This window comes from Sceloporus undulatus, chromosome 1, assembly GCF_019175285.1.
Source record: "Sceloporus undulatus isolate JIND9_A2432 ecotype Alabama chromosome 1, SceUnd_v1.1, whole genome shotgun sequence".
Classification (NCBI taxonomy): domain Eukaryota; kingdom Metazoa; phylum Chordata; class Lepidosauria; order Squamata; family Phrynosomatidae; genus Sceloporus; species Sceloporus undulatus.
In genome coordinates this window covers 97964782-97992727 of record NC_056522.1, presented here as the reverse complement: position 1 = coordinate 97992727, position 27946 = coordinate 97964782, and the positions used below count along the sequence as shown (strand labels likewise).

General features: G+C 39.7%; 1 protein-coding gene across 1 annotated transcript in view; it reads right to left on the bottom strand.

Moving 5' to 3' along the window:
• ARHGAP18 (Rho GTPase activating protein 18) overlaps window positions 1-27946 on the bottom strand; it is a 137802-nt gene that overhangs the window by 43540 nt on the left and 66316 nt on the right. The window contains exons 2-3 of the mRNA XM_042445642.1: window positions 7392-7591; window positions 5200-5435 (exon numbers count right to left, since the gene is read on the bottom strand). Of these exons, the coding sequence (XP_042301576.1) occupies window positions 5200-5435; window positions 7392-7591 (436 nt within the window). The remainder of the gene's footprint in view (window positions 1-5199; window positions 5436-7391; window positions 7592-27946) is intronic.

The window sequence follows — 27946 nt, the reverse complement described above, 5'->3', positions numbered from 1 at the left end:
GCTAGTCAGCAAGTTGCGTTATTTTAATACTAGACACAGATTTACTGTGTATTCCTCAAGCCAGAGTTTGTGAGAAATATATATATATATATATATATATATATATATATATATATATATCCTTGTTGTTGTTGTGTGTCTTCAAGTAGTTTCCAACTTATGATGATCTTATCATGGGGTTTTCTTGGCAAGATTTGCTCAGAGAAGGTTTGTTTTTGCCTTCCTCTGAGGCTGTGTGTGATTTGTCCAAGGTCACATAGTAGGTTTCTACAGCTGGTCTCCAGAATCATAGTTCAATACTCAAACCTGCTTGAGCATGTTGGATTTGAGAACATTATAAAAAGTAATGGTGACCAAAGCAGTTCAGTATTTTTTTAATCTTGTATTCAACACTTTTTATTTTAAAAAAGTGGAAGGTTTCAAGGTATGTTTTTCTTTCTTCAGACTTTGGCATTTTATTAACCTTGAGACACAGCTCTTGCACAGGTAAAGTGTTCTAGTGTTTAATTAAAGCCTTATCTAGCACAAATATTAATGTTAATCAAATCCATTCTAATATTTAAAAAAAACCACAGCCATGATATCAAGACCTTCACGCAAAAGGAAAAAACACAGTCAGAACCTACAAAGCTGGGAGGTTTGCAACATCTGCTGAATCCCTGTGTAAAGACCAGCATTCAAATACACACTGCACCTGGTCTTTTTAGTTGCCATTGTTAGAGGTGTCAGTGAAATCTGAAGCACTTGGTCACAGAAACAAGCTTTGGAAATTCAATAATGTTCAACCCCACAGGGAAAATAAGCACTAGAAGTTCTGAATTCTTCTCCAATAAAATCTTGGGTTGTTTGCTAACTCTCCCTTTAGGAGTTAGTCTAAGAAAATCAAGCCTGAGCCCAAAAACCTAGCCAGATGGGACAACCTTATACCCCAAGAGGAGATTGGCTTTTGTCCTAGGTTTTCCCAGACCAACTCTTCCAGGTTGCTCACTAACAAAGCAAAAGTTTGGTTCCTCTCTCTTAGTTTGGAGACACAGATGTGTCATTTTTATAATCCTTCAATCATGATTCAAGTTTTTTTCAGTTTGGCACAAAGAAGTCAGACCATTTCTGACAGAAGGTGGAGGGAGTTTGCCCTTTCTTGCAGTTACAAGCCTCTGGGGATACATGAATTGGCTTCCCTGGTAAAAATGCAGTGTACACATTAATCCAAGGTCAAGTTCACCTAAGAGCGAAAGCAACTTCTCCTTGCCCTTGATACTCCACTCAACCTACACAAGCAATGAGACTGGAATCCTTTATTATTGCAGTACATTAGCAATCCTGTTGACTCACATTTTTTCAAAGGCTAAATAGGATAGGGTAAAATATGAACACACCAGGGGCAGAATACAAATGAATGAAACCCTTGTGTATAAAGTGCTGGCTTCTTTTGTACAATCTGCTATCCACAGGAGTTCAGAGAGCAAATTGTAAACATGAAACAATGCTGTGATAGTGGAAACACATTTGTAGTTGATCTTATCTATAGTTATTTTGAAGTGTGTTTAGCTTTAGAAACGTTTTTGTCCTGTCTGCCATTTTGTTTTATTGTACATGCTGCTCCTTCTGTAGTTATTTAGGTTTTTGGATATTATTTGTTTTAGATGGTATTTTACTGTATCTATTGTCCTTTTTTCAAAACTGATGCTAATTTTAAGAATCTGAGGTGCTGAAATGGATAACAGATGTTCTAGATCAGTGGTTCTTAACCTTTTCTTTACCAGAGACCCCCTTTAAATATCTTTTGTTGCTGCAGACTCCCTAGTACACTTCACAGAATTTAAAACCAGGAGGAGGAGGAAGAAGAAGAGGAGACCGGAACACTGAACCATTAACATTTACACCATCTGTTAAACCTGACCTCACAGGCATTGAGGGGGGAGGAAATACTTTTCGTTTGCTTCTTCTTCTTGTCAGTTTGTGGCTGGGGTGAAATGAGCAGCAGTGTGCAAACAGAGCCAACCTTTTCCTTGGCTCCTGTAACGTGGTCACTCCACTGCAGGGAGGAGAAGGGGTTGAGCAGCCTTCAAGCCTTCAAACTTTCACAACCACTCTGAAGCCCACAGGATAAGAACCACTGTTCTAGACTGTATGGCACATTGAGAAAACTATGGTCTTCAAAGGTAGCAAAAACACAGTTTTAAAAACCAGGTCCGCCCATTTCCAAAGGTGTACAGAACAGGAGCCTAAACAAGTATTCTTTTGCATCTTGATGCTAATCTTATTCCCCTCACTGTTTGTTCTTACTTAATTTTACACTGCATGCTTTTAACTAAATTGCTCCCTGAAAAGTAGGAATTTTTAATCTTTCTCTTAGATACTTTACTCCTTCAGATACTTGCAGATTATTATAAACTAGAATAATAATAATAATAATAATAATAATAATAATAACAATGATAATAATACATTTGCTATGTGTGTATTATTCCCTATTGTTTTAGGAAGTAAGAACCAAAAAGAACCAAAAAGAAAAGTTCAATACAATACAATATAGAAAGCAAAAGAGATTACGAAAATGCACAGAATAATAGTACATGGCTCAAGGACGATAATGTAGATGAATTTCCTATGCTGTTGATGCCACTATCAGCTGAATGAAAACAATATTGTGCTAATTCAAAAGGCATTCTGTGCTACTGATTCTTTAAGGAAAAACAGCAAATATGAAGAGGCAGTCCTTGGCAGAGATACTGCCCTTTCTTTAATGGCATACTAAGCTTCTTGTGCAGTTGCAGTGACATGGCTGCTATCAATACCTTGCAATCCAGACGCCATGTGGCATAGCTTCCAAGTAATGTTAGGAGAACACAAAATTCTATCTACTACAGGATACATAAGACAAAAATTAGATACTCCCCATACCTATGGGCTTTGTAGTGCCAACAGAGTTTTCTCCACAGCTCAGCTATGAAGAAAACTGATGCTAAAAAAAACCACCAACCCAACAAATTGGGGTGGGCAAAGGAGTCTTTCTTCAGCACTAAGCATTTTCTTCAGCCCTAAGCACTTTCTTCAGCATTAAGCAGGGAATACAATGATTATTGAAAATATTTTAAAATGTCCTCTGCCCACTACAGGAGAAATTAGTAGGGTCTGATGCTGCGTGCACCTTCTGGTCACAGTAATGGCCTTTACCTCTGCCACCCAAGAACAATCTGAGTGCAGAAATTGGAGGTCCAATGTATGTGCATAGAGAAGACAGTACAAATGAGTAGAGATTGGGAAGAAGACAAAAGTGGCCACCCACATAGGAGGGAAATAGGAGCTTTGAAGAAAATCAGAAAGAGAGATTAAAAAATTAATTATAAGGTTTTTTTAAAAAAATGGAAACAGAAAGAAACAGAATAAGAGAGAGAAGTTATTATCATAGGAAGTGGATGTCTAAGCAGTAGCAAGAGGGGGGAGGGAGAAATTAGCAGCTGGAAACAGAATACAGTGGGCCTGCCTCACCCCATTAATATCAATGGTGGTGTATTCATGTAACTCTGCCAATAGGGCCACATGCCGTCACCACCCTTGACTATAATGGGGCTTGAGTATGCATGGTTTTTTCTCATATCTCTGGGGCAGAACCATAGCCCTGCAGAAAGGGCATGTTGTACAGGTTAACTATGAGAGAAGCAGGGACGTAGCCGGGGGGGGGGCTTTGGGTCCAGACCCCCCCCCTTCTGTTAGATAAAATGAATGGTGCGTGCCGCTGCGCTGCCACACCCAAGCCCCATTATAATAATGGCACTTAGTCTGGAACCCCCCCCACACACACACACACACTTTTCCCAAAATCCTAGCTACGTCCCTGAGAGAAGGGAAGGGGTTTGGGCAGGATATGAGTAAGGTACACTTTGAGAAAGGCACATGGAACAAGGAGGAAATTGAGGCTCAACTAATTCAACAAAATAGTTTCTATTCCAGTTTATGAATTTTATATATACATAAATGAGTCAAGTATAATATCATGAAGAGGGAAAAGTCTCTCAAAAACTATACAGTCTTCTCTTTTGTTTATATCACACTGTATATAAAAATATCTCAGAGTAGTGTACGACTTTAAAACCATGGAAGATAATTTAGACATAATGTAATTATTTTATGAAATTAACATATCCAACTATAACATTAAAAACTTTAAATTTACAGTATGCCAATTTAAAACAAATTTTAAAAGTTTAAAAACTATGCACACGTGCAAACTGGATAAAGCCATGAATGTCTTTAATTAAAAATACAACTGCATTTTACATTGGTGCCAGAATGAAACCAGACAATTGGGACTCCAAGGTTAGCCATTCCACTGCTGGGATGGCCATAGCACAGAATGCTTTCTTTCACATTCTCTCACAGTATATTGCTCCCATTGGTGGGACAAAGAGAAGTGCCCCTCCAACAGACCTCAGTTCTTGCATGTACAGAAGGAGGTACCCAGGTTCCAAGCCATTTAATGCTTTAAATATTACCATAATCACCTTGAATTCAGACCAGAAGTTAGTGGCAGTCACTATTGTGTTTAAAAATATTGTTTTAAAGACTAAATCAGTTGGCCCAGGCATTCTTCTTGAACTTATCCTTACTGATTACAGTGATTTTAATGAATATTTTATTTTACCATGTATTTTATCATATATTACTAACACTATGTTAATACTGTTTTCTTCACATGATTTTAATGTATTTTCTGCTTTTTACCATCATAATACTGCTAACTGCTTTGGATTTTTTAACATGAAAAGATGTTTAAAAATGTGTTAAATAGAATGAATAATAAAATGAAAACAGCATAAAATAAATTAGTTTTCATAAAAGGACAAAGAAATGTAGTTTACTGTTAGGAAAATGGTCTGCCATCCCAGAATCTGCTGCCTGAAAAAAAAACTGTTTCACATTGTGAAATCCTGCTTCACAGAAAAACTGCAAATCTTCACAATACACATGTATGGATTCCTCACCCCCTCTGTAGAAATTTCTCATCTTTATCCTGGTTGACTGGGGAAAGTATTACATCTGTATTCTCTAAGTACCATATAAGAACCTTTTGTAAATAATTGCACATCAGATTCTTCCTTGTGGGTAGAAGCATATGCTTTACTTCTGCTATAGCCTATTTTGGAATATGACTTTTTTAAAGCCAAGTCAAACCAAAGCCACAAACCAGAAGCTTACTTTTTCTTTTGACTCGTTTTGCTGCTTGAAGATATCTCTCACATCAGGAACTTGGTACTGCTTATTTTTCTTCCGCATAGTCTGTGTGACAGTATCCACTCGTTTCTGAACTGCTGCTGCCTGAGTCCGGGTCAAAGTCGCCAAAACCACCATGCTTTCTTGAGAGTCCACAGTAGCCTCTCCAAAGAGGTTTGACAAACCTGCTTCCTTTAGCCATTCTTCTTCTAGTTCTCCCTCTGAGCCAGATAACAGGGTGGGGGGAGAGAATAAGAAGGACAATATTCAAGATACAATTGATGTTAAGTGTGTCTTCTACACAAGGGCATCACTAGGGGGTGCTGGGGTGCAGGCCACACCAGATGTCACACTAAAAGTGATACCACTGCTCCACCAAAATCTGCCTTTTGGCAGAAACGAGCTGTGGCATTTGGCTGCATCCCTTTAAAACACTGGATTTAAGCAGAAGAGATAGGGTGAGTGGGATGAGGCTCAGTGAGAAGAAGAAGGAAACGCCTCAGGGTTTATTTTTTAAAAATAAAAATTAAAAAGTTTATAATTTTATAAGAATTATTTAAAAACATCAAATTTTTCCAGATTTTCACTTTAACCACATGAAACTATGCACATTTAGGCTGTGTATATGATGTTGTAATTTAGAGGTATAATTTTAATTTTTCTAGTTGTTTATGTCACAACTACTGGCATTACATTCAGTGATATATGGGAATTACCATTTATGAGTAACATTAGCACAAAAACATTACTAAGGATTCTGTATGGTGGGGAATGGGAGAAATTAACACACTGGGTGACACCACTGCTACTATACATACTGTTAAAGACATAAGTGGTTCTTGCTATTATTTATAAGATTTATAAGTCACCTTTCAGGGTACACCCTTCTGTATGTTGACTATATATTAGAAAGCAAATGGACTGATGACTCAAGTGGAGGCAGAGCCAAGATTTTCACCATACTCTTAAGTTTCTGGGAGAAGAGTTTGAGCATGATCTCAGTTATGCCTCCAATTATACTTTGGTCTTTTATACAGGAGAAAGGTCTTTTTTTCTTTAGGGAAGAGTTAAATGGCAGTCACTACAGACTTAAATGAGATAAGGAAAAATATCTGTCCACAGTTCCAGGAAATAGTGAGGTCAGTAGAAGTTCCTTGGTCTTTATACTTTATAGCAGTCTGATGAAATTCTCCCACAGACTGGCTGCATTCATAAATAATAACAGACTGAAGTTAGATAGGCAAGTACACACTATAAGCAATGATGCCATTCATACCTACCTTCATCACTTATGAAAAACAAATCCTACCCACCCACCTCCCACACACATATACAGTCATTAAGACCAGGGTTTATGTCAGCCAGCATCCTAGTTTCCACAATGGCCAACCAGATACCTATGCAAAATGTAGCAGGAATGGCAGAGTGTTCTGCAGCAGTTGGCACTGGCTGGCATACTCCCTCTGAATTTGGAGGTTTCCCACATACTTGTCTAATTACTATTCTAGGCTGCTGGAGATTAGTGTATTTCATGAAATTAATTATGTGTTGTGTAAAAAACATGTTTTGTTTAAAACAAGAGAAGAATTATTTTGTCCAGCCAATGAGAGATTTATAATACCACTTCCAATTGTTGCTAGGCCACAAAGATGGCAGCCAATACTGAATGACCACATTTTAAAACCATTACACTGCAAGGATGAAAAGCATACTCCCAAATTTTCTCATTCTCAACAATAAAAAGTACCTCAACACACTGAGCCATTTCCACTCTCCTTCCCCAAAAGTCAGATACCATGTATTACTTCATATCAAACACTTTTTTCACCATAAATTTCGAAAGTGCAAAAAAAAGTGATCTCGCATCATTGTGGCTCACTCGTTGCATCAGCCGCACACACCTAAAAGAACCCGGGTTTTCTGGGTTCTTTTTGGTGTGGACGGATGCCGCGTGGTTTGGCTGCTGTGGTGTCCCTAGGGAGCAAAAACGGATGGCTCCAGCCTGCCCTTTTGGGGCAGTCTGTCGAGCCCCAAAGTCGTCCCAAAGCTTTTTATAATCTTGCCCAGTGGGGGGAATGCTTTTGAAAGTCTTCCTTTCTGTACAAGAATGCAATTAACAAAGGAAAACAGAGCCCTTAAACCTTACGTCAGAGAAATAAATAGTTGGTTTTGTTTACCATCAGGTTCTTTCACCATAACCACTTCTTGTTTCTCATGATCGTTGTCTCTGGTTTCATTGATGTTTTCAAGTTCCTTCCAATAGTCATCCATGGACAATTCATCCAGTGAATCTTGAGAACCTGAGCGATCATAGGGAGGCTTCCCTGAGGGCTTCCTAGAGTTGTCATGATTCATCGTATATTGGCCAGATCTACGGCTAGAAAAAGTACACACCAAAATTAAAGACTTACTAAAGTGCGTTGGGGCTCTCAGTGGTATCAGTGCCATGAACAGATATAGCACTGGTCTTCATACAACTTTATATCACATCATCAAACTGACATTTTTGTTAATTTTTCTCAACTTCTGAGCAGCAGTAAACATGTCATGATATTACAGTGTGAAGGAAGAGGGGGAGGGATTCTAATTTTTTTTCCATCTCTGTTCTCAAAACCATTCCAATTGGTTTCATCAACATTCAGGGTCACATAACTGTCTGTGAAGAGAGAACTTTTCCCAGGCCAAGACAACAGCTAGCTGAATCATCTAGCACTTTGTGAGTGTACTTGGAGATAAACACTTCAAATATGGATAAACTCTCCTAGGAGATCTTGTGCTAAAAGAAGCAAAACAAGTTGAAAATACTAAAATGAATACGTTCATCACTGTGTTCAGCTATTCCAAAGCAGAGCTTTAGTTCTTTCTGTCCTCACTAATGAATATAAGTTTCTAAACTAACTTTTCTAAAGCTAGTCAGTCACCAAAATCCAATTTCTCTTCCAAACCAGAGCAAACCCAACTGCTCCTGTTGAATGGAAAGTTGAAATAGTAAGTCAGCACTTTTGTAAAATTGTTATTGTTGGTGTGTCCATCTTATGGTGACTCTAAGGTGATCCTATAATGAAGTTTTCCTTCACAAGATTGTTCAGAGGCCGTTTGCCCCTGCCATCCTCTGAGAGTGAGAAAGTGTGACTTGTCCAAGGTTACCCAGTGGGTTTCCATGGCTGTGTGAGGATTCAAACCTTGTTCTTCAGAGTCTTATACCACTGATTAAATGGATCAACTCTAACTGAAAAGAGCAACAGGATTTATACCACTATTATCAGGGTGAAGAGAATTAAACACTCAGTTTATCCCGTTGCCAAGATCATATGTATTCTTCCTTGCTAAATTTATAAAGCACACTGTCTTTCTTTTTCTTAATTTCCTATTGCCTCAAATGTACTTGGAGTTTGAACAAATTCTTGCACTTCATCAATGTGATTCTTCATAAATTTAAGAAATAAATAAGCCCCATTTTTATAGACTCCAGTCATGGCCTGTGATGCTGATAGTGGGTGACTGGCCACATAGGTAAAGCCAGGCACCTCCCTTCTGCATTTATGGGCTGTGTTGGGACTCAGTAAGTAGCACACTGGTAGCAGCAATGTGTGAGGTGGAGCAGCAGTAGTGGCTCCACAGCTCAGTGGCAGGAGGACATCTGAACACCAAATCATCACTGTGCCAAACCAGGTAGGTGCTGGGAGTAGGAAAGGGCCAGATCCATGGGCAGGATATGGTGGTCTGGCCTATCATATCCTGCCTGTGCATTCAGTGCTCCAATCATGGTTAAGCAATTTCACCAAAAATGTTAGTACAGTTGGCCCTTCTTATACACGGATTTTTTATACACGGATTCAAGCATAGACGGTTTGAAAATGTTCCAAAAAAGTATAAATTTCAAATATTATACCTTGATTTTTCATTTTTTCTAAGGGGATACACCATTGTGCTATATCATTATATTTAATGGGACTTGAGCATACATAGATTCTGTTATCCACGGGGGATCTTGGAACCAAACCCCAGCCTATAACAAGGGACTTGTATGGACTTAAACTGTATCTTGGATATGTCTCATCCATAGAGTCGCCATGAGTTGAGATCGACTTAAGGACAGTTAACAAGAAACAAAATAGTTTCTAAAGAGCTTTGAGATGCAAATTAGCTCAGTATTAATATTTTCAGTGAAAGTGTATTCTGTAGTTTTAGCATTTAATGCAGCTTAAAAAAGAAGATATTGTATTGTCCAACTAGTGGCTAGGAAGATATTGTATTGTCCAACTAGTGGCTACATATTAGACAAGAGGAAGCACACATTCTTCTTCTAAAAGTTGCACGCTAATGGTAATCCTCTTCCTTTGAATTTACAGAAGTATGCTTTAAATGTGTCCTGGTTGTGCTAGTGCTACTGTTTGATGAAAAATCATCACAGAGATGGATAATAATTAAATGGCTGCATTTCCTGACTCCCTTTTGAATCAAGATGTAGACTACCAGACCTTACTAAAATTGCTGGGCTCTTTAAATATTATCTCAGATCCCTGGCAGCTGCCTGTAGAAAAACAAGTAGGTTAATGTTTAAAACAATTATCTGTTTACCACTAATGAGCAGCATGTAATGGTGACATTGCACAGATGAAGTGGAAGGTGCCAAAAGACCAAAGAAGGAGGAATCCCCTCCTGCTTGCATCCCTAAAACCCTCCTAGGAGGGTAGGGAAGTTTCTTCAACTGGTTTCCAGATGGTGAGGAAGACTGAAGGAGGAGATGGAAGCTCCACTGCAACTGCAAACAGACTACTGGATTAAGCCCACTGTCTAGGAAGCAGAATATTTAATTGTATAGATGGGCTTTCAAAAAGTAAAGTCAAACTAGGTAACTGCAGTGAAGAAAGTTTCACTTTTAGGAAATGCAAAGTATTTTTTTAAGTATTCACCTCTATTTGAAAAAGAATTCTTCCCTTCTTGGGCAAGACATGAATGAGCTGGATTAGAAGGAACATTTATTTTTGTTTCATTTCCACTGGGGAAAACAATCAGCCATGTAATTGCTGCAACTTTCTCTGTAATTTGGTAAGTATTAATCTGTGCAAAAATATTTGTAGTGTTTCTGTACTTAAAATATGTTTTTGTTGAGAGGCAGAAAGATCAAAGGCTAATATGTTTGTGCAGAGTTTCTAGGAGACTGTTCAGGCCATCTTTGTAAATCCATTATCACATACTAACCCCTGGCCAGGAGCAGCTTCATTGACATGCTCTACTTAGCACCAGGAAGAGAAAGAGAACAAAACTTCCAAGAACACTTGATCCCCATCCTTATTGTGCAAAATGTTCATAGCTGGCGACAATCCATCCTCCATGTATCTAAAGCCTAGAGGTTTGAATGTATTAATATCATGGAGACAGGATATATGAAAGTCAACCACAAAAGTCTTACATTAAGGCATTTTCAGCTCCTATGCAGATTAATGTCATAGTTGCTTAAGGATTACCAATTTACTTTAGAACAATTTCTGGTTCTTAAAGTAAATGGACTAAAAAGAGTCAGCAAGATATTATGAGTACAAAAAGAGAAGGAAACTTGGGCCTGTTACAGACTGCCAAAATAAAGCTGCTTCAGGTCTCTTTGGAGGTATGCTATTTAAATGATGCATGGGTCCTAAGAGTCTGGAGTTCGCACCAAAGCCACACTCCATTCCTAAGCACCGGAGTGCAGCTTTTGGTGCAGCTTCCGGATTCTTAGGATGCATGCATCATTTAAATAGCATACCTCCAAAGAGACCCGAAGCAGCTTTATTTTGGCAGTCTGTAACAGGCCTTGATCTGTGTAGATAGTTCACACATACACAGGCCAAAGCAGCATAACTAACTTAATTGCTATTTGCATCAGCATAACATATATTGGAACTGGGGCCCGAGACAAAATGGAATTTGGCCAGACTTTAGAAGTTGTAGCGAATACAGGTCCAGTTTATAAAGGAGGGCTAAAACTAAAATTAAGTATGTATTTTTCTTATTTGATTCTGGTAGAACAAATTACTGTAACTAATAGTTGTAAAGAATTGTTTTTGCAGTGACAAAATAATGCATTAGGTCAATATATACTGTAAAGGTAAAGCTTTTTCCCTTGACATGAATGTCTAATTGTAACTTACTGTAGCGGGCAGTGCTCATCTCCATTACTAAGCCAAAGAGCCGAAGACAGCTCCGTGGTCATGTGGTAATCATGACTGTACAGAACACTGTTACCTTCCCACCAAAGTGTGTAACTATTTATCTACTTGTACTTTTACATGCTTCGGATTGCTAGTTGGCAGAAGCTGGGACTAGTGATGAGAGCTCACTCCCTCACATGGCGCTTGGACCTCGAACTGCCGACATTCCAACCTTATGATTGTCAGAATTGGCATCTTAACCGCTAAGCCACTGCTCCTTCATTTATATTATGGTGCCCGCTGGAAGAAGTACCATGTCCACACACAACACAGTACAGTACATAACCACTGGTCTATTGTGTGCGTGCTGTTTGCCTTCAAGTCCTTCCTGACTTATGGTGACCCTAAGGTGAATTTATCACAGGATTTTCTTGGCAAGTTTGCTCAAGGGGGGGGGGTTGCCATTGCCACTGGTTCATTGGTCTGTTAGCTGGCCTTTATTGTCCCAGCACAGAGGAAGAAATGCTCTGAAACCCATGTAGCTATGTACAAGGGCTACTGGGGCTTTAGTGTCAGTGCCGTTATAAATGCATTCTTGATTTTAGTCCAGACTTTTAGTCTAGACTGTTTTGGGGATAAATCCAGCATCTTGGAAAGATCCTTTCAAATTCAGATTAAAACCCAGAGTGCATTTACCACCTTACTGGCATCAGAGGTAACAGCTGCCACTGAGAATATGCAGTCAGCACTGTGTATCCATGGTTTCTGTATCCACAGCTTGAAAATATTACCCTCCCCCCCAATAATCCAAAAAACAAACCTTGATTTTACTATTTTATATGAGGGACAATGGGACTTACACAATTTTGGAATTTGGTATCTATGAGGAGTCCTGCAACCAAACCCGAGCAGATACCAAGGGTCCATTTTATAAATCTACCATCAATAATACTGTCAAAAATCTGCTATTGTCATGAATAAATCAGTTGTAAAATATTTCAAGTCATATTTGCTCAGGTATAGAGCCAGTATGGTGCAGTGGTTTGAGCATTGGTTTTGGTTGAACCCCCCCCCCCCGGAGTCATGGAAACCCACTGGGTGACCTTGGGCAAACCACACTCTCTCAGCTTCAGAGGTAGGCAAAGGCCAACCCACCTCTGAACAAATTCTGCTAAGAAAAACATGTGATAGGTTCACCTTAGGATTGCCATAGGTTTGAAAGGAAAACACACAACAATAATATTCTAATCCATTTTAAACTGCCACACGCCACATATCTGTGCCCTCAAATTTCCATTACTATTAGCGAAAGATATATTTGCAAATGACTCAAAGATTGATAAAGAATTCAGCTTTTCTCCTGACCAAAACAACGCCTGTCTTATCAGGAGCCACACTGCACATCACAAAGCAACTGCACAGACTTTCTTTGCTGTTCTTGTTATTGGGGAAGAACAGTTCTGGGCAGGCAAAAGGGGAAAGACTAGGCCAGTCTTCATTGTCTCTAGCATTCTGAAGGGTGAGATCAATGCCAAGGAGAATTTCTTATTCTTATTTCTTATATTTTCCTATCTATCCTATCACTCAAACACTATTCCACATGCAGAAGATACTTTAGTGGACACAGGGTGATCCAGAAAGTACTGAGCTATCTTCCAGACTAACAAGGGTAAGGTGAACATCAAGAAAAGTTGTTCTTCCCCATCATTTCACTCAAAATGCTATTCCATCTGCAGACCAATCCAGAGCCATCAGTTTTATGACAGGGCAAGCTGTCATAAAAACTACTCACACCCAAGGACTATTTCTGCCAAGAATGAAGAATGTGAATAGATATTCTCTGGGGCTTTTCTTTAGCATTTAGCTCTTGCATAGTTGCAAGATAAACATAACCTTTCACAGAGTCCCAAGTGTTTGCTTCTATCATGATAAGAAGTTATATTTCTTCCCTTCCTCTTTTGGGGACTAAGTCCAGTATTACGGAAACAATAGACTGCTATACAATCATAGTTTCTTAATGGGCTTACTCCCAGTTCACACCTGAGCTGTTTGACAAATGATTGCTTTTAATATACTGTACCATTTAAATGCTTGTACAAAAGAGCAAGGTGAGTTTATTTTCCAAAGGTTTCATCCACTACAGAGGATCTTTATTCCCTCAAGAACTATAACTATGCTATCTCTTATATAATCTTTAAAAGCATGCTGAAATAAAGTCCACTGAAAAGAATAACTTATACAACTAGAGGGCTTGGTAGATAAAACCAGTTATTCCACATCCCCTCTAAGCTACTTACAAATGTAATATTTGGGAGGGGGGAAAAAACAAACAACTTGAAGCACTTTTAATCTATTCCTAAATTAGTGATAGAAAAATTGTCACAATCTTTGACTAAGGGAGATCTGTATTCAAATACCTTCTCAGTTATGAAGATCTCTCTGTGGCCTTGGGCAAGTCACTATAAGACTATGATGGCGAAACTATGGAATGCATGGCCTCTCTGGCATGCAAAGCCATTTCTGAGGCCATGCAGAGAGATGGGAAGGTGGGGGCCTCCCAGGCCTTCAGCTGTCTCCGGGAAGTCCTACCCCCAAAAGGCAGAAGTCCCATCCCCAGGAGGCAGACGTCCTGTCTACCCAGACGTCCTGCCCCCTGGCACCAAGTAACGCCTTTGAGTTTGGGCACTCAGTCTCTAAAAGTTTCGCTATCACTGCTATAAGATATGAAGCTTAATTCAAAGAGATTTCTATATCCGTCCCAATTTGGTGTCCTTCAAACATGTTTTTCTGCATCATCCAAGCCAATATGACCAATGGTTGTAGTAACTGAGGATGATGGAGGCTGTAGTTGAACACATTGGGAAGGTACCAGGTTGGTGAAGGCCACACCAATGCAATTTGTTCCTTGTAACAGCACAAACTATCTTTCATACAAGTCACAATAAACCACATCTAAATAGGGCCACTTAGAATCATCTTGCCAACAAGAATCATCTAGCCAACAAGGCCCTGATAGCTGGAGGATTTTGTGTCCTGTTGTTCTGATGGTGTTGTTATTTATTATTATTGTTGTTGTTGTTGTTGTTGTTGTTGTTATTTCCTGCCATTTCAAGGCATATTACAAAAAAATAAAACCAATATAATAGCACTTATAAAGATGTGTATAAAAACATCTGAAAAGTTATTTCTAAGATACAATTAATTAATTAGAATTAATGTTATTTGAAACAAATTCATTAAAAGACAAAATATAAAAATCATCAAAACAGCACACTGTTAAAAGCCCCTCCAGTCAATTTGTAAAGGCTTGTTGAACAGAAAAGTTTTTACTTGCCAAGGAAAGAAGAGCTGGGAGAGAGTCATCCTAGCCTCTCTAGGAAAGGAGGTCCCAAGCCTGATAGTAGCCACCAAGAAGGCCCTCACTCTCAAAAAAGGGGCCAAGGAAGGTGATAGGACTGAAAGAAAGGTCTCCCCTGAAGACTTGAGTGAGCGATCAAGAGAAAGGCAGGATATAAATTAAATTAAATTAATCTTTTGAACCCAGATAGGCTCCTACAGAAAGACATGATCCTTCTATGGCCTGTTACAGACAGGTCAAAATAAAGCTGCTTCGAGTCACTTTGGAGGTATGGTATTTCAATGATGCATGCGTCCTAAGAGTCCAAAAGCCACACCAAAGCTGCACTCCAGTCCTTAGAACAGTAGTGTGGCTTTGGTGCGGCTTTTGGACTGTTAGGACGCATGCATCATTGAAATACCATACCTCCAAAGTGACTCGAAGCAGCTTTATTTTGGCCTGTCTGTAACAGGCCAATATCTTGTATTTGTAGTCCAAGAATCACAGTGCTAAAAGTACTTTTCCTTTCTCTGCCTATGGAATTTATCACACAGGGGCAAAGTGCAAAAGTCTCATGCAGAAATGGGATTTAAAAACCAGAAAAAAACCTGCAAAAGTGGGTAGTTTTTCACACACGACGGGGTTAATGTGGCATTAACCCAAACAGAAAATAAACAAAACCCACTCCTTTTTACTTTCAGGATTTTCTGAAAGAAAAAAGGAGAGGGTTTTGTCTAGTTTCTGTTCAGGGTAATTCTCATTAACACTAACGTCATCTGAAAAACAACCCACTTTTGCAGGTTTTTCTTACTTTCTGTTTGGGTTAACCCTGAACGTTGTCTGAAAAATGACCCGCTTTTGTGTTTGTTTGTTTCTTTATTTGTTTTCAGTTTAGATCCACTTTCTGCATGGGATTTAGCTATACAAGAGCAAGGCAATTGTGACCTTCCAAATTTTTTGGAATACAACTCCCAGAAGCTAAAGCCAGCATTGCAAATTGTGAGAAACAGTGCAAGTTGCAACCAAAGGGCATCTGAAGGTCCATCATTTCCCATACCAAAACTAAACCATTAAGGAGGTCAGAATGACACCTTCTCATTCTTTATTATGCATACTGATCAAGATGTGTTTATGCTTTGAACAAGTGGTCTTGCCTCTTGCGAAAGATGGAATTTATGTGAGAATCACCCCTCAGAGTAGAAAGGACCATGGATATAAAGTTGACATCAACAGTAGCAGCTGCTACACAAGTACCTCTACTTCATACTGACTAATAGATATTTCTCTTCTCCTGCTACCAAAATTTTCTATTTTGCACCCTTGCATTCACCATGCATGACTGACTGCTGTTACCACTGGGTACAGGAATAAACAGAATGTTGTGATGTCAAGAAACGAATGAGTTCTGCTACACCAAACAAAGATAGAGCATTAGAGGCGTGGCTGCTCTTTTACTAGCAGCCACATGTTTCGCATTACCTTCACAGGACACTATCCTGGCATTTCACCAATGTTCCAGTTTCACAGCCATTTCCTGGCAACCCATTTTCATTTACTAGTACTGAACTGAACCATTTGAGGACTACTAAATGACACAATTGCAAACATGTTTGCTTTTTCTTATAGGACTCCTTTGAACCTCCAGCACAGCATTAACTGCATTGGAGGAACAGTGTAGCCAAAGATTAGCTTGACTTCCTCAGTTTTCCAATATCCATAAATTTTAGTTACATCCTCACTTTTCCCATATCCATAGATTTTAGGATCAGCAAATACACCTGCCTTGATTCTACAAGAAATCCACAACATTTTGTCAATCTTCTTTAGCCAGATAACAGTACAAGCAAACCTCAGCTAACAAAGCCATTGATAAAGAATTTTTTATATTATCTTTTCCCACTCACACAGCCATTCTTCCTCCTTTTCTTCTGCCTAGCTGGAAGTTTCTTGCAGCATTGGCACTGTGAAGGTGGTGGTGGAGGGCTGGAGAAACACAGAGTGTTTGATTCTACTGTGTGACTGCTTACAATGGGCAAGGTAAACAGCAGCTGCCATCAGAATCACTTAATGTGTATGCTTGAACAGCAAAACCAAGAGAACAAGGGGAAGCAGATGGGTCTGCCTCAACAGCCACAACCAGCATGCTAAAAAAAATAAAATACATCTCTAAGTTTGGCTATGAAAATTGGGACTACTATAAGAAAAATGGAGATTAGTGAAAGAAAGAAAAACTGGGTGCATTTGAAAAAAGGGGGAATACATTTGGAAGACATCTCCAAATGGCTTCTAGGAAGTTCAAAGTGTTTTTATTTTGCTTACACAAGGCTTACAAGACCTGGTTACTTCATTTCACCATTACACTTGAATAAAAAGTTTGTTGAAACATTCTGAACTACACTGTGTGTGTGTGTACCTATTTGAATTTGTACCGTAATAATAATGCCCAGAACATCTGTAAAACAAATAACGCCCAGAACATCTATTTCATTAACTGAGATATTCCTGTATTAAATTTAATGATTTTAAGGACTTTCATGGGTATCCACACACATACACGGTTCATGTACGTGAGTTTCCAATGTTTTTAGCACTCTAACTAACATCTCTAACCAGCATGAACAAAGGTGAGGGATGATCGGAGTTGCACTCTAACAACAGGCATAGATCCACACATTCCTCACTGCTGCTATAAGGAATAAGCTGTGCATAAGTGAATTTGCAGATATTCTGATTACAGATCACAAAAATATTGTTTTCTTGTATTACATCTTTACAGTGAAACAAACTATATAACTCACGCACAACTGGAAATAAAACCTGACAGTTATATACCTGAACAACATTTCTCTGGTTCGGAAACCAAGCATGATTTAGTCACACAGAAGAGAAGCTCAAGAACAGCACTGTGCAGAAAACACAGCTCATGATTTTGCATCTCCTAGTTTGTGCGGATCAAATTTGCACATCTGCTTGCAAATCAGGTATGCCAGCTCAATACACAAACATATATGTTACTGCACTTTTAAAATGAGATGGACAGAGGTTATGCATATTTACACAGTTGCAGTAATAATTTTTCCTTCTATCTTGCTTCTTCAGCTGTTTTTGTTTCATAGATGAAATATCCACAAAACAAAGGCGACAAATAAAATTATTCTGGCTATTAAACCTACAGACGTAGACACTAAAATTACTGTTGTCATATGCAGTTTGGGAAATGTCTGTATATTTAAAATAAGCATAACAAGCATAGGCAAAGGAATTTGTTTATTTACCTGAAGTATTTTTACCTTGCTATTCAGGTGGCAAAGGATCCCAGATTAGTTTACAAAGACCAATGAGACAGTCACTGCCATAAAAACAGGGCAGGGTGGACATCTGGATGGTTTTGGACTGCAATGCCCATGAACCATCATTAGCATACCTCACAGTAAGAAATTATAACAGTTGAAGTTATAACATGGTGAAGGATGCATCTTTCCTATTATTGTTCCACATGACATGAAAATAAGGAAAGCAGTTGTGAGGAGGCAAAAAAAAAGCTCAACTTGGGTACATGTCTTTGCTATACTGAGGAAAAATAAGACACAAAATTCATCCTGTGATAATACCTTTATTGGACCATTCAAAAGGCATAAAGTACTTCACACCAGCTTTTGAAGCTTCACAGTCTTCTTCATTAGGAAGAGACAGAAAATTGTATATGTGTGTATGCGCTAGTCATCTATCAACTTATGGTGATCTCATGAATTTTATAGGGTTTTCTGAGGCAAGATTTTCAGAGGTAGTTTTACCCATTCCTTCCTCTGAAATATACAACACCTGACATTCCTTGGCAGTCTCTCATCCAAATAGCATACAGGGAAATAAAGTGAAATAAAGTGTTAAAACCACAATATCTGCTTTCTGCTTTGGATGGTGTAGGAAGTGTATGTAGATAAAAGTTGAGTCCCTCATTTATGTCCCTAAGGACATAAACTGGGTGGGAACAAAGACAACAAAACAGAGGCAATAGTTTTGAAGTTATAAAGCACCCTCTTGGAACTGAATTTGTATCTACTAAGTTTGAAGGCATTGGTCACTATGATGGAATGCATTAAGTCTGTTGGAAATGTCTCTGTATTCACAAGTGCAGAGACAAGTTTAAACAATGGAATAGACAAAGAGGGCATTCACACTAGGGTTTTTGTCCCAAGGACATGAGGCGGATCGCCGATCACCAATGCATATCAGGATCATTGTTCCCATTACGTTTTGTGTTCCCAAATCTCACCGAGTCATTTTACCCCTGTTGTAATTCACATGTGCGATCATTTCAGGATAAAATGGAGCTGCTTCCATTCCCTTGAACCCTACAGAGTGATTCAAACCAACTCAGTAGTATATTCACATTGCCAAAGATGCGGATCGATACGGTTCTTTCAAAAAGATGTGGAGGGGAAACTAGGTATCAAATATCCCAGGTTAAGTGGGGTTTTGGGTAGCCCCCCCCCCCAACAAAGTGCACTGAGTACATTCAGGATGAGTTTGAATGGCAAGGAAATAACCCGGTTTCACACCAGGTACTTCCATAGTGTGAATGCCCCTAAAGTATATCAGCTGAGGCCAAACTATCCAAATGGTCCATCCCCACCCCCCAATTATATCAAGGTGTTTTGTTTTGTTTTTATAAAAAATAATCCCACAATTTCCTATCCAAATGCAGATATTCAAAGCAGCTAACGAAAATTGTGACTGAAATATTAGAAAATGAAATACAGCCACCCACAGTATTAAAATGGCATACACCCCAAATATAAAAGAGCCATCAGACTGATCCCACACTAAAAAAAAGTTTATTCAAAAAGATGCCTCCAGGCATCAGCAGAACATGGACAAAGAAGTAAATAATTTATTAGATTATGTATTTCCACGTATAGATTGCTGAACATAGAAGAACCCTTCTAACATGTTGATACATCATGGCTTCACAAGACAGTGGCCCATGAAAGAAGAGTTCTTAAAGAATAGGCAGAATCACACACAAGGAAGCAGTTGATCAGATAATCTGGTCCCCTACTGTTCATGGTTTTAGAGATAAGGGTCAAAGAGTAGAGATATAAAATGACCAGAAATTCTGAAACTGGGGGAGAGATACTGAGAGTCTTTCTTACTGAGGGATTTCCTGTGCGATGGGACAATGAAAAAACATTATTTACATATCCAAAGCCATGCTGTTACTTTAGTGATATACATAATATGGTTTGCTCAAAAAATTATTCATGTTGGGTATACTGTATTAAATTAAGATGCATTGTTTATTCAGACAAGATTTTCAAATTTACTAACTGAATTAGTACTTTCACAGTTTTAAAATTTCATTACAAATGGAGCTGATGCACTCTTAAGAAATTCAGTATTTTAAATTTAGTCTCCTTCTCAGTACCCATTTTAAGAAAAATACCTAAGGGAAAAAGTGGAAAATCCCAGTAGGCTTTTCCAAAATTTGTTTTTTAGGAACATTGCTACTACAAAACACTCCATATAACTTCTGTCCCAAGGAGACAGCGCAGAATAGTCGATGGCTGACAGCACTGAAAACTGATAAGAGCTCTAGAACAGTGGTTCTCAACTTTCCTAATGCCGCAACCCTTTAATACAGTTCCTCATGTTGTGGTGACCCAAACCCATGAAATTATTTTCATTGCTGCTTCATAACTGTAATTAAATAAGTGTTTTCCGATGGCCTTAGGCGACCCCCATGAAAGGGTCATTCGACCCCCAAAGGGGTCCCGACCCACAGGTTGGGAACCACTGCTCTAGAAGGACCAAGAGAGAAATACTCTCTCATCTAGTTTTGAGGGTAGATTAAGAAGATAGCCATCCTTTCCTACCACAAACCACAGTAGAACACACTTGGGAACATGAGATGGATTGAGATAATCAGTTTCATCTAGATAGTCTTGGAGCTGAGTCATTACCACATGATCAAATGTACTGTTCCAAAATGGACAAAGGATGAACTACTGCTGCATTTAACGATGACAACAGAGCCCTCACATAGAAGAGAATTTATAATCTGCACTTCTCCTTATCTTCACTGGATGCCTTAAAACAGAATGGGCAAAGTTGGAGTATAGTACTTGTATAGATTATCTCACTGATCCAGGAATCTTGTCCAGATCATCAGGATGCACAAACTGAAAATAATCCATAGCCACAGAATAAGGAACAGAAGGTACATCAACTAGCTCTAAGTACAAAGTCAGCATGGCTGTAAGCTATTTTATCCACAAAGGGTCCAACTAATGGTTCTAATGGGCTATGGATCTATCCTCCAACTCCTACAATGCATCCTGAGTAAAAGACCATGTACCATCTGGAAAAGCTATTGTTTAACTCACAGACACAGATGCAATGGCAGTAGAGAAGCTTGCTTTTCTCATTTCTGTTGTTGTCACAGAGTAGCTAGTAATTGCCTCAAGCTTATGTTCAGATAGACCTATAATGAATTGCCTTCCAGCATCACTCAAATGGTCTCCCACCAAATATCATTACTGTACCAATAGATCTTCCACATGTCAAGGAGCTATATTAGCTCTGAAGACAGACAGAGAGAAGATGAGAAACAGTAGCACTGGGAACTATTTGGCTTCTTTTTCATCTTATAAACCAGCCAAAAGTGTCACAGAATACCAATAAGACTTGCAGAAAAAGCCCCCGCATAATGTATATGAGAGACTTTTAGAGTGAATCATTTTAACTACCTCCACAACTCTGTTCTAGTTAGAGCCCTCATTAAGTCTGAATCCTATCAGATAATGGTATGTCCATGACAAAGCTTAATCTCCAAATCAAAGAAATACACAAAGCGGAGGAAAATCAAACAACCAAGGATCTTAACTTCACTGTTATTTTTTTGTTGTGTGGTCTTCATATTTCCATGCTGCAATTAAAAAAACCAGGAATAATGCTGGAGACAAATATCAGTTGAAATTAGTGTTTGTGCGAACCATTTGGTCCAGACTGGAACCATGCACCAAAACCTAGCTGGGGGATCAGAGAGGCAAATTTAATTGCGGGGAGGGGGCTTATCTACAGGATATGAGACATTTTAATTTTTAGATCATATTGAGGCGTTACAAACCGCCGCTTTGCGGCAGTCTCCTGGCGCTGCTGTTTGCTCCGCGAGGGAGCTGCCGCAGCCAAACCACGCAGCTCCCTTACAGAGCAAAAAAGCTCCAAAATGAAGCTTCTTCTGGCGGCGTGCTAATGATGCCGCGAGGTGCCAATGGCGCACTCGTGACGTCATTAGCGCCACACGACGTGCGGAGGCACAGCGTCCGTTATGTCAAGATGGCGGCAGCCTTGTGGAACGGCTGCCGCCATTTGATACGGACAGAGTCCGTAACAGGAGTAGGGCGTCTGGAAGAGACACCCCTTTTTTAAATTGGGACGTCCTGAGGACGTCCCAAGTGGCTGTTTGTTCATGTTCCTTTAGGTTTGTTCATGTTCCTTTAGCTCATACAGACAAAATTGCTACAGCTCTATTGTATATGTAAATATATTCACTTCCGCTTGAATCATGCACCAACAGCTTCCACGACTAACACGCAGTCCATACCACCATCCCTCCTGCTGCAGGAAAGGACCCACCAAAACAATGCCACACGTTATTTTTCCTGTTCCATCACAAATATATGCATACAACCAACCACATGGACTCTCCACCCAGCCACCAGCACTTTGAAAGCCCCATGAGATTGGCCACTCCATCACATGACTGTGCATAGGGCATACCAGTGCACCCAGTGACACATTGGCACAAGCAATCATGATCACACACCCCTTACATTCTCCCATCCGCATCATGATCCCCTGTTGAACCAGCCAGTTCATTAATCTGTCTGTTGAATCCATTTTATTGTTGGTAACCTGATATGGTTCACTTCACGGGATGTGGAATGGCTTAACGGTGCAGCTAACCACTTGTGTGCTTGTGTTATAGGTTTGCATCACTACTATGCCATACTGGTTTTTAAAGTGCATATACTGAACGACAGATTAGTTGATTTACAAACTGAATCGATCTCTTGACATCTTCCCATACAGAAACTCTCTGCAACAGCTTGCTATATGCATATCAAACGATACTTGGGCTTGAAGTCTGATTGCGATCTCATTGTTCTGCTTATCAGCAAAAGCAAGTGGCATGAAAGAAATGATTTGTCAAGAGATCTGCTTATTCTGCCAGAAATCACTTCATTAAAACAAGAAGCAATCCCTGTCAGCTATATAAAAGTGTTGTAAAAGAAGCCTAATCTTAATCACATTTGTTTCAGTTTTGCCTTTGCAAACAGTTTTACTGCAAAGTCAGGGATTGAAGGTTAAATAAGTACAAGAAGTTTCCTGCAAGAAATCTTCCAAGGCATACAAGGGCTAGATTTATCGTTTGCATTGCTGAGAGATAGTCTTTATACAGCTAGGGAAAGGGAACTTACAACTTTGATACAGCTTTTGTAAATGCCAGTAAAAAGAATGTCGAAAAATGTTATTTCAGCTCATACTTTTTTTGTCAACAGTAACTGTTGTTGCCATAAGTTAACAGGCAACTTGAAGGCACATACACACACAACTGTTGAAAGCTTTTCACCATCTCGGAAGACTTCTGGTCATGGAAACAACTTGATCTTGCTCTTGGATTAAATTCAAACACTAAAATTACTGATTCCATAATGCATTACAATATACAGATGTGGTCAGTGGACCCAAATATTTTGGCCATTTCCAGATATAGCAATAGCAAAGGTCCAAATGCTTCCTGCTGAGCTTACAGAACACAGGTCTGAAACACTGACACTTATTTGGGTGTCAGTGAAGTTGTGCAAAACCATCGAGGATCCTTTTCTACCATTCGGGCATCCTCTCCACCTCACCCCCCACCCCCACCTCAGAATAATCCAAACATTTATCTGCCTGAGGCATAGGACAAGATGGCACTCATTTCCATTTCAATAATCAAAGCTGGTCTGTTAGTTTAATCTTATTTCAACACTGGAAAAGACATGCAACATTGAGAGGTACAATAGAGATTATGGGACTTGCATGGTCAGGCACAAGGGCTGAGGAGGAATGGCTGTTTCCCAGAATTTATTGCCTGAGCTGAGCTGGCACTGTGGAAAACTCCTTCTATTGTGTTTTTCATCAAAGAACAGCAAACACATTCACAAAAATATGTGCACGCAGAACAAAGGAAAGGAAAGAAAACAGCAGAATCCGTACTGTCCACCTGGTCTGATTCTGATACCTAAATGGAAATATACATGGATTCCTTTACTAGTTGGGAAAGAATATGCCCTCTTTATCTTCCATTTGTAAGCAAGAACAGTGTGTTTCAAGTCATGAGATGCACAAATATGTGCACATTTATATACCACACACATCACCAGATGTCGGAATCTTGTTGCCAAATATGATAACTATAAACACTTTTAAGAATTTAAATACAGATCTCCTCAGACACTGTGATTCAGACACACTTTCTGCCATAAAGAAAGTCAATGAGGTTTATCACACGGAGATTTTTAGAGCTTTTGCAGGTCAGTTCCGACGTGACTGCGCTTCCAACGATGCGCATTCACGTCAGAATGTGAATGTGTTATCAGACACCATTCCTTTCTATGGGAGCTCCTTGCGAGGTGCTTCCTCAGTGATTCCATAGTGACCCTTCATTTTGGTAAAACTGAAAAAAAGTGACTTAACAGAATTCTCTTCCAGGCTCACTTCGATTGCACTCCAAATTGGTCTGGTGTGGAAAACCACTCCGATGTCACCCCCCTTATCTCCCTGTGTCCTGCTCCGTCATTCCCCTCCTCCTCCTTCATGCCATCTCGCCCTCTCTGCCACCCTGCAACCCATCCCATCATTCCCATCATCCTTTGCCTTCTACTGCATCCTGTTCCTGGCCCCAGGGACCCCCCAGTGAGCTATCCCATCATCCCCTGCCTTCTCCTGCATCCCAATCCTGGCTACAGTGACCCTCTGCCATCCATCCTATCATCCCCCGATTGCTCCTACATCCCCATCTCACCCTCTCTGCCAAACTGCCATCTATCCCATCATCCCCTGACTGCTTCTTCACCCTGATGAAGGATGACAGCTAAGGAGGGGGCAAGGAAGGCGGACAGCATCCAGAGCCCCACTGAGCATGTGCAAGGGTGCCAATTCGAATCGTTGAATCCTCCGGTGTGGTAATACAATGCGCACTCACTCCGCTTTGCTTGAATCTGCATCATGTGACTTGCTTGGAATAGAACTGACTCCGCTTCCCCCCTCAGTTCGGAAGGGCAGCGGAAAGGCAACCAGGTGTGGTAAAACATCACGTTTTAACCTTAATTCGCATTGCTAGACAGGAGTGACTCTAGATCTGGTGTGAAAAAACATCACGCTTTGCATTGCTAGAATAGGAATGACTGTGGATCTGAGCTGCAAACACCCACACACACACACACACACACACACACGTGTGATAAAGTCCCATACCTCTGAAGGTATCTTGTTTATATATTCACAGCTCTTCTATATCCATTAATTTTGGGGGTCTGTGGCACAAATGCTTACAATGACGTGGATCTTATTTCCTGAGGATGAGGAAGTCATCATAATTTAGAGGAAACAGGAATACTTGTTTTGGACAATGCTCTACAGGGTACAATCAAATACCTTTGTTTGATAACTATTTTAAGATTTCCACAGTTGGGAACAAAGGCTTCTTACAAGGTAGCACAACTTCAGTGTCCGTTGCAGCTGTGCTGATGCAATCCCAAATACAAAAATGGTTAAGAATAAATGTAGAAGACCTAGCTGTTCAGACATACTCATATAAGTGCTAAGAGATCAAGAGGAAAAAGTCAAAGTCTTTATTCAAGATCGAAGAACATGAATAATTAGAATTTTGCCACTGGACTACATTAAAAAATGGGCATGTGCACTATCCAACATACAGCTTCTTCTTATACCCATTTTTGAAAATACAGCTGCCCCTCCTATAAACTATTTCCCAGTTTATATTCATATGAACAAACTAGAAGATTCACATTGCTGATTAGGACAAGGACTCATCTGGGTTACAGTCCAAAAATGACTTTCTCTGGGAACTACTTAGTTAAATAAATTTGGTATAATTTCAGAGTTGAAGCCTTGGTGAATCTTGATATTGAGATATTGTTGCTACACCAGGAAACTGACATTTTTCCACAAGTCTTATTTTTCCATAATCCCCCCCCCCCAAATGTCTATAGAAGTCATTCACTCCAAAGAATTACAATGCAAATAACTAGCCTTAACAGCAAACAGAACGAAAGGAAAACCTGCAAGCTAAAGCATATAAACATTTTTCATGCCTTCATTTTTGTTCTCTGTAATGCTTGTCCTATGAAGTCAACTTTCAGGTCCAAAGATTACAGCACACAACCCAATTCCAAGAGAAAAAGGCAAGTAAAAAAGAAAATGTGAAATAAGTATTATGGTACATAATTATCCAAATCTATTTATTCCCTACAGTCACATTTTTCAAGTACACTTGGCAAAGATTGTTGAAATATATCAAACATCAATAACTCTAACCCACTCCCTCCACACAGCTGCCTATATCCATGACATTAACAACCTACCAATTTCTACATTACTTATTTATTTATTATTCATTAAAATATCCCCCACATACACGTATCAAGAGATCTTAGGACAACTTACAATTTGCTGTGAACCGCCCTGATCTATGGAAGGGCGGTATAAAAATAATAAATTTATTTATTTATTTATTAGCATTAAAACAGGCTAAAAAGATACTAAAACAGATATTAAAAAATATAAATGTTCTTAAAACTGTAGATAGCAGTCTTTCAGTTGCATTAATGAGGTCCAAAGGCTCGGGTGAACAGCCAAGTTTTAACTTGGTGCATAAATTATAAGAGTGTTGGCACCAGTTGGGCCTCCAGAGGAGAACATTCCACAGTTGGGGTGCCACAGCTGAGAAGACCTTCACCGATGTACTGACACATTGTATTGACCTCACTGATGGGACATGGTGAATGACCCACACCCACCCCAGCATATCTTACTGTTTGAGCAGGCATGTATGGGTCGATTCATTCCTTTAAGTACTGAGGTCCCAAACCATTAAGGGCTTTAAATGCCGTCACAAGCATCTTTAATTCAGACCAGGAACAAATTGGCAGTCACTGTTCTTAAGGCTGGCATTATATGCAGTCTATATGATATTCAGTCATTGGTTGCTCTGCTGAATTTTGCACTAGCTGTAGTTTCCAAGTCTTCTTCAAGGACAGCCCCACCTAGAGCACATAATAGTAGTCTAGATGGAAGATTACTAGTACATGTATTATGTTATCTCTGTCCAGGACAGGCCATAGCTGGTGCACAAATCAAGGCTGGCACTAAGCACTCTGAGCCACAGAGTTCACTTGGGACTCAAGTGACAGAGATAGCAATAGCGATAGCATTTACGTTTCTATACCACTTAGTGAACTCAGCACTCTCTAAGCAGTTTACAATCTGTAAGCCAATTGTCCCCAACAAGCTGGGTACTCATTTTACCAACCCTGGTGGCGCAGTGGGTAAATGCCTGTACTGCAGCCATTCACTCAAGACCACAAGGTTGCGAGTTCAAGACCAGCAAAAGGGCCCAAGCTCGACTCAGGCTTGCATCCTTCCGAGGTCGCTAAAATGAGTAGCCGCAACTGTTGGGGGCAAATTAGCTTACTTGCTAATTAGCTTACTTGCTGTTCACCGCTATGATCTTTGGAATAGCGGTATATAAATAAAACAAATTATTATTATTATTATTATGAAAGGATGGAAGGCTGAGTCAACTTTGAAGCCCTGTGATCCAACTCACAACCTTTTGGCTGCAGCATTGGCATTTAACCACTGTGCCACCACTGGTGCCACTGCTCCTGGTGATGGATCTAGGAGCACTCCCAAGCAACCCCATCCAGAACAGCTTATTTACCCAATTCTCAGACTGGAGAACCACCATTCCACAAAGCCTCCATCTTATAAGGATTCCGTTTCTGTTTACTGGCCCTCATTTAGCCCATTACAGCATCCAGGCACTAGTCCAAAGACTGCACAACCACAGCTATCTCTGATGACAAGGAGAAATAGAGTTGAGTGTCATCTAGGGTTGCCATATCCCACCCCCCCGGCGGGACAGTCCCGGTTTGGGCGGTGCCGTCCCGGTCCCGGTCCGGTTTGGCGCCCA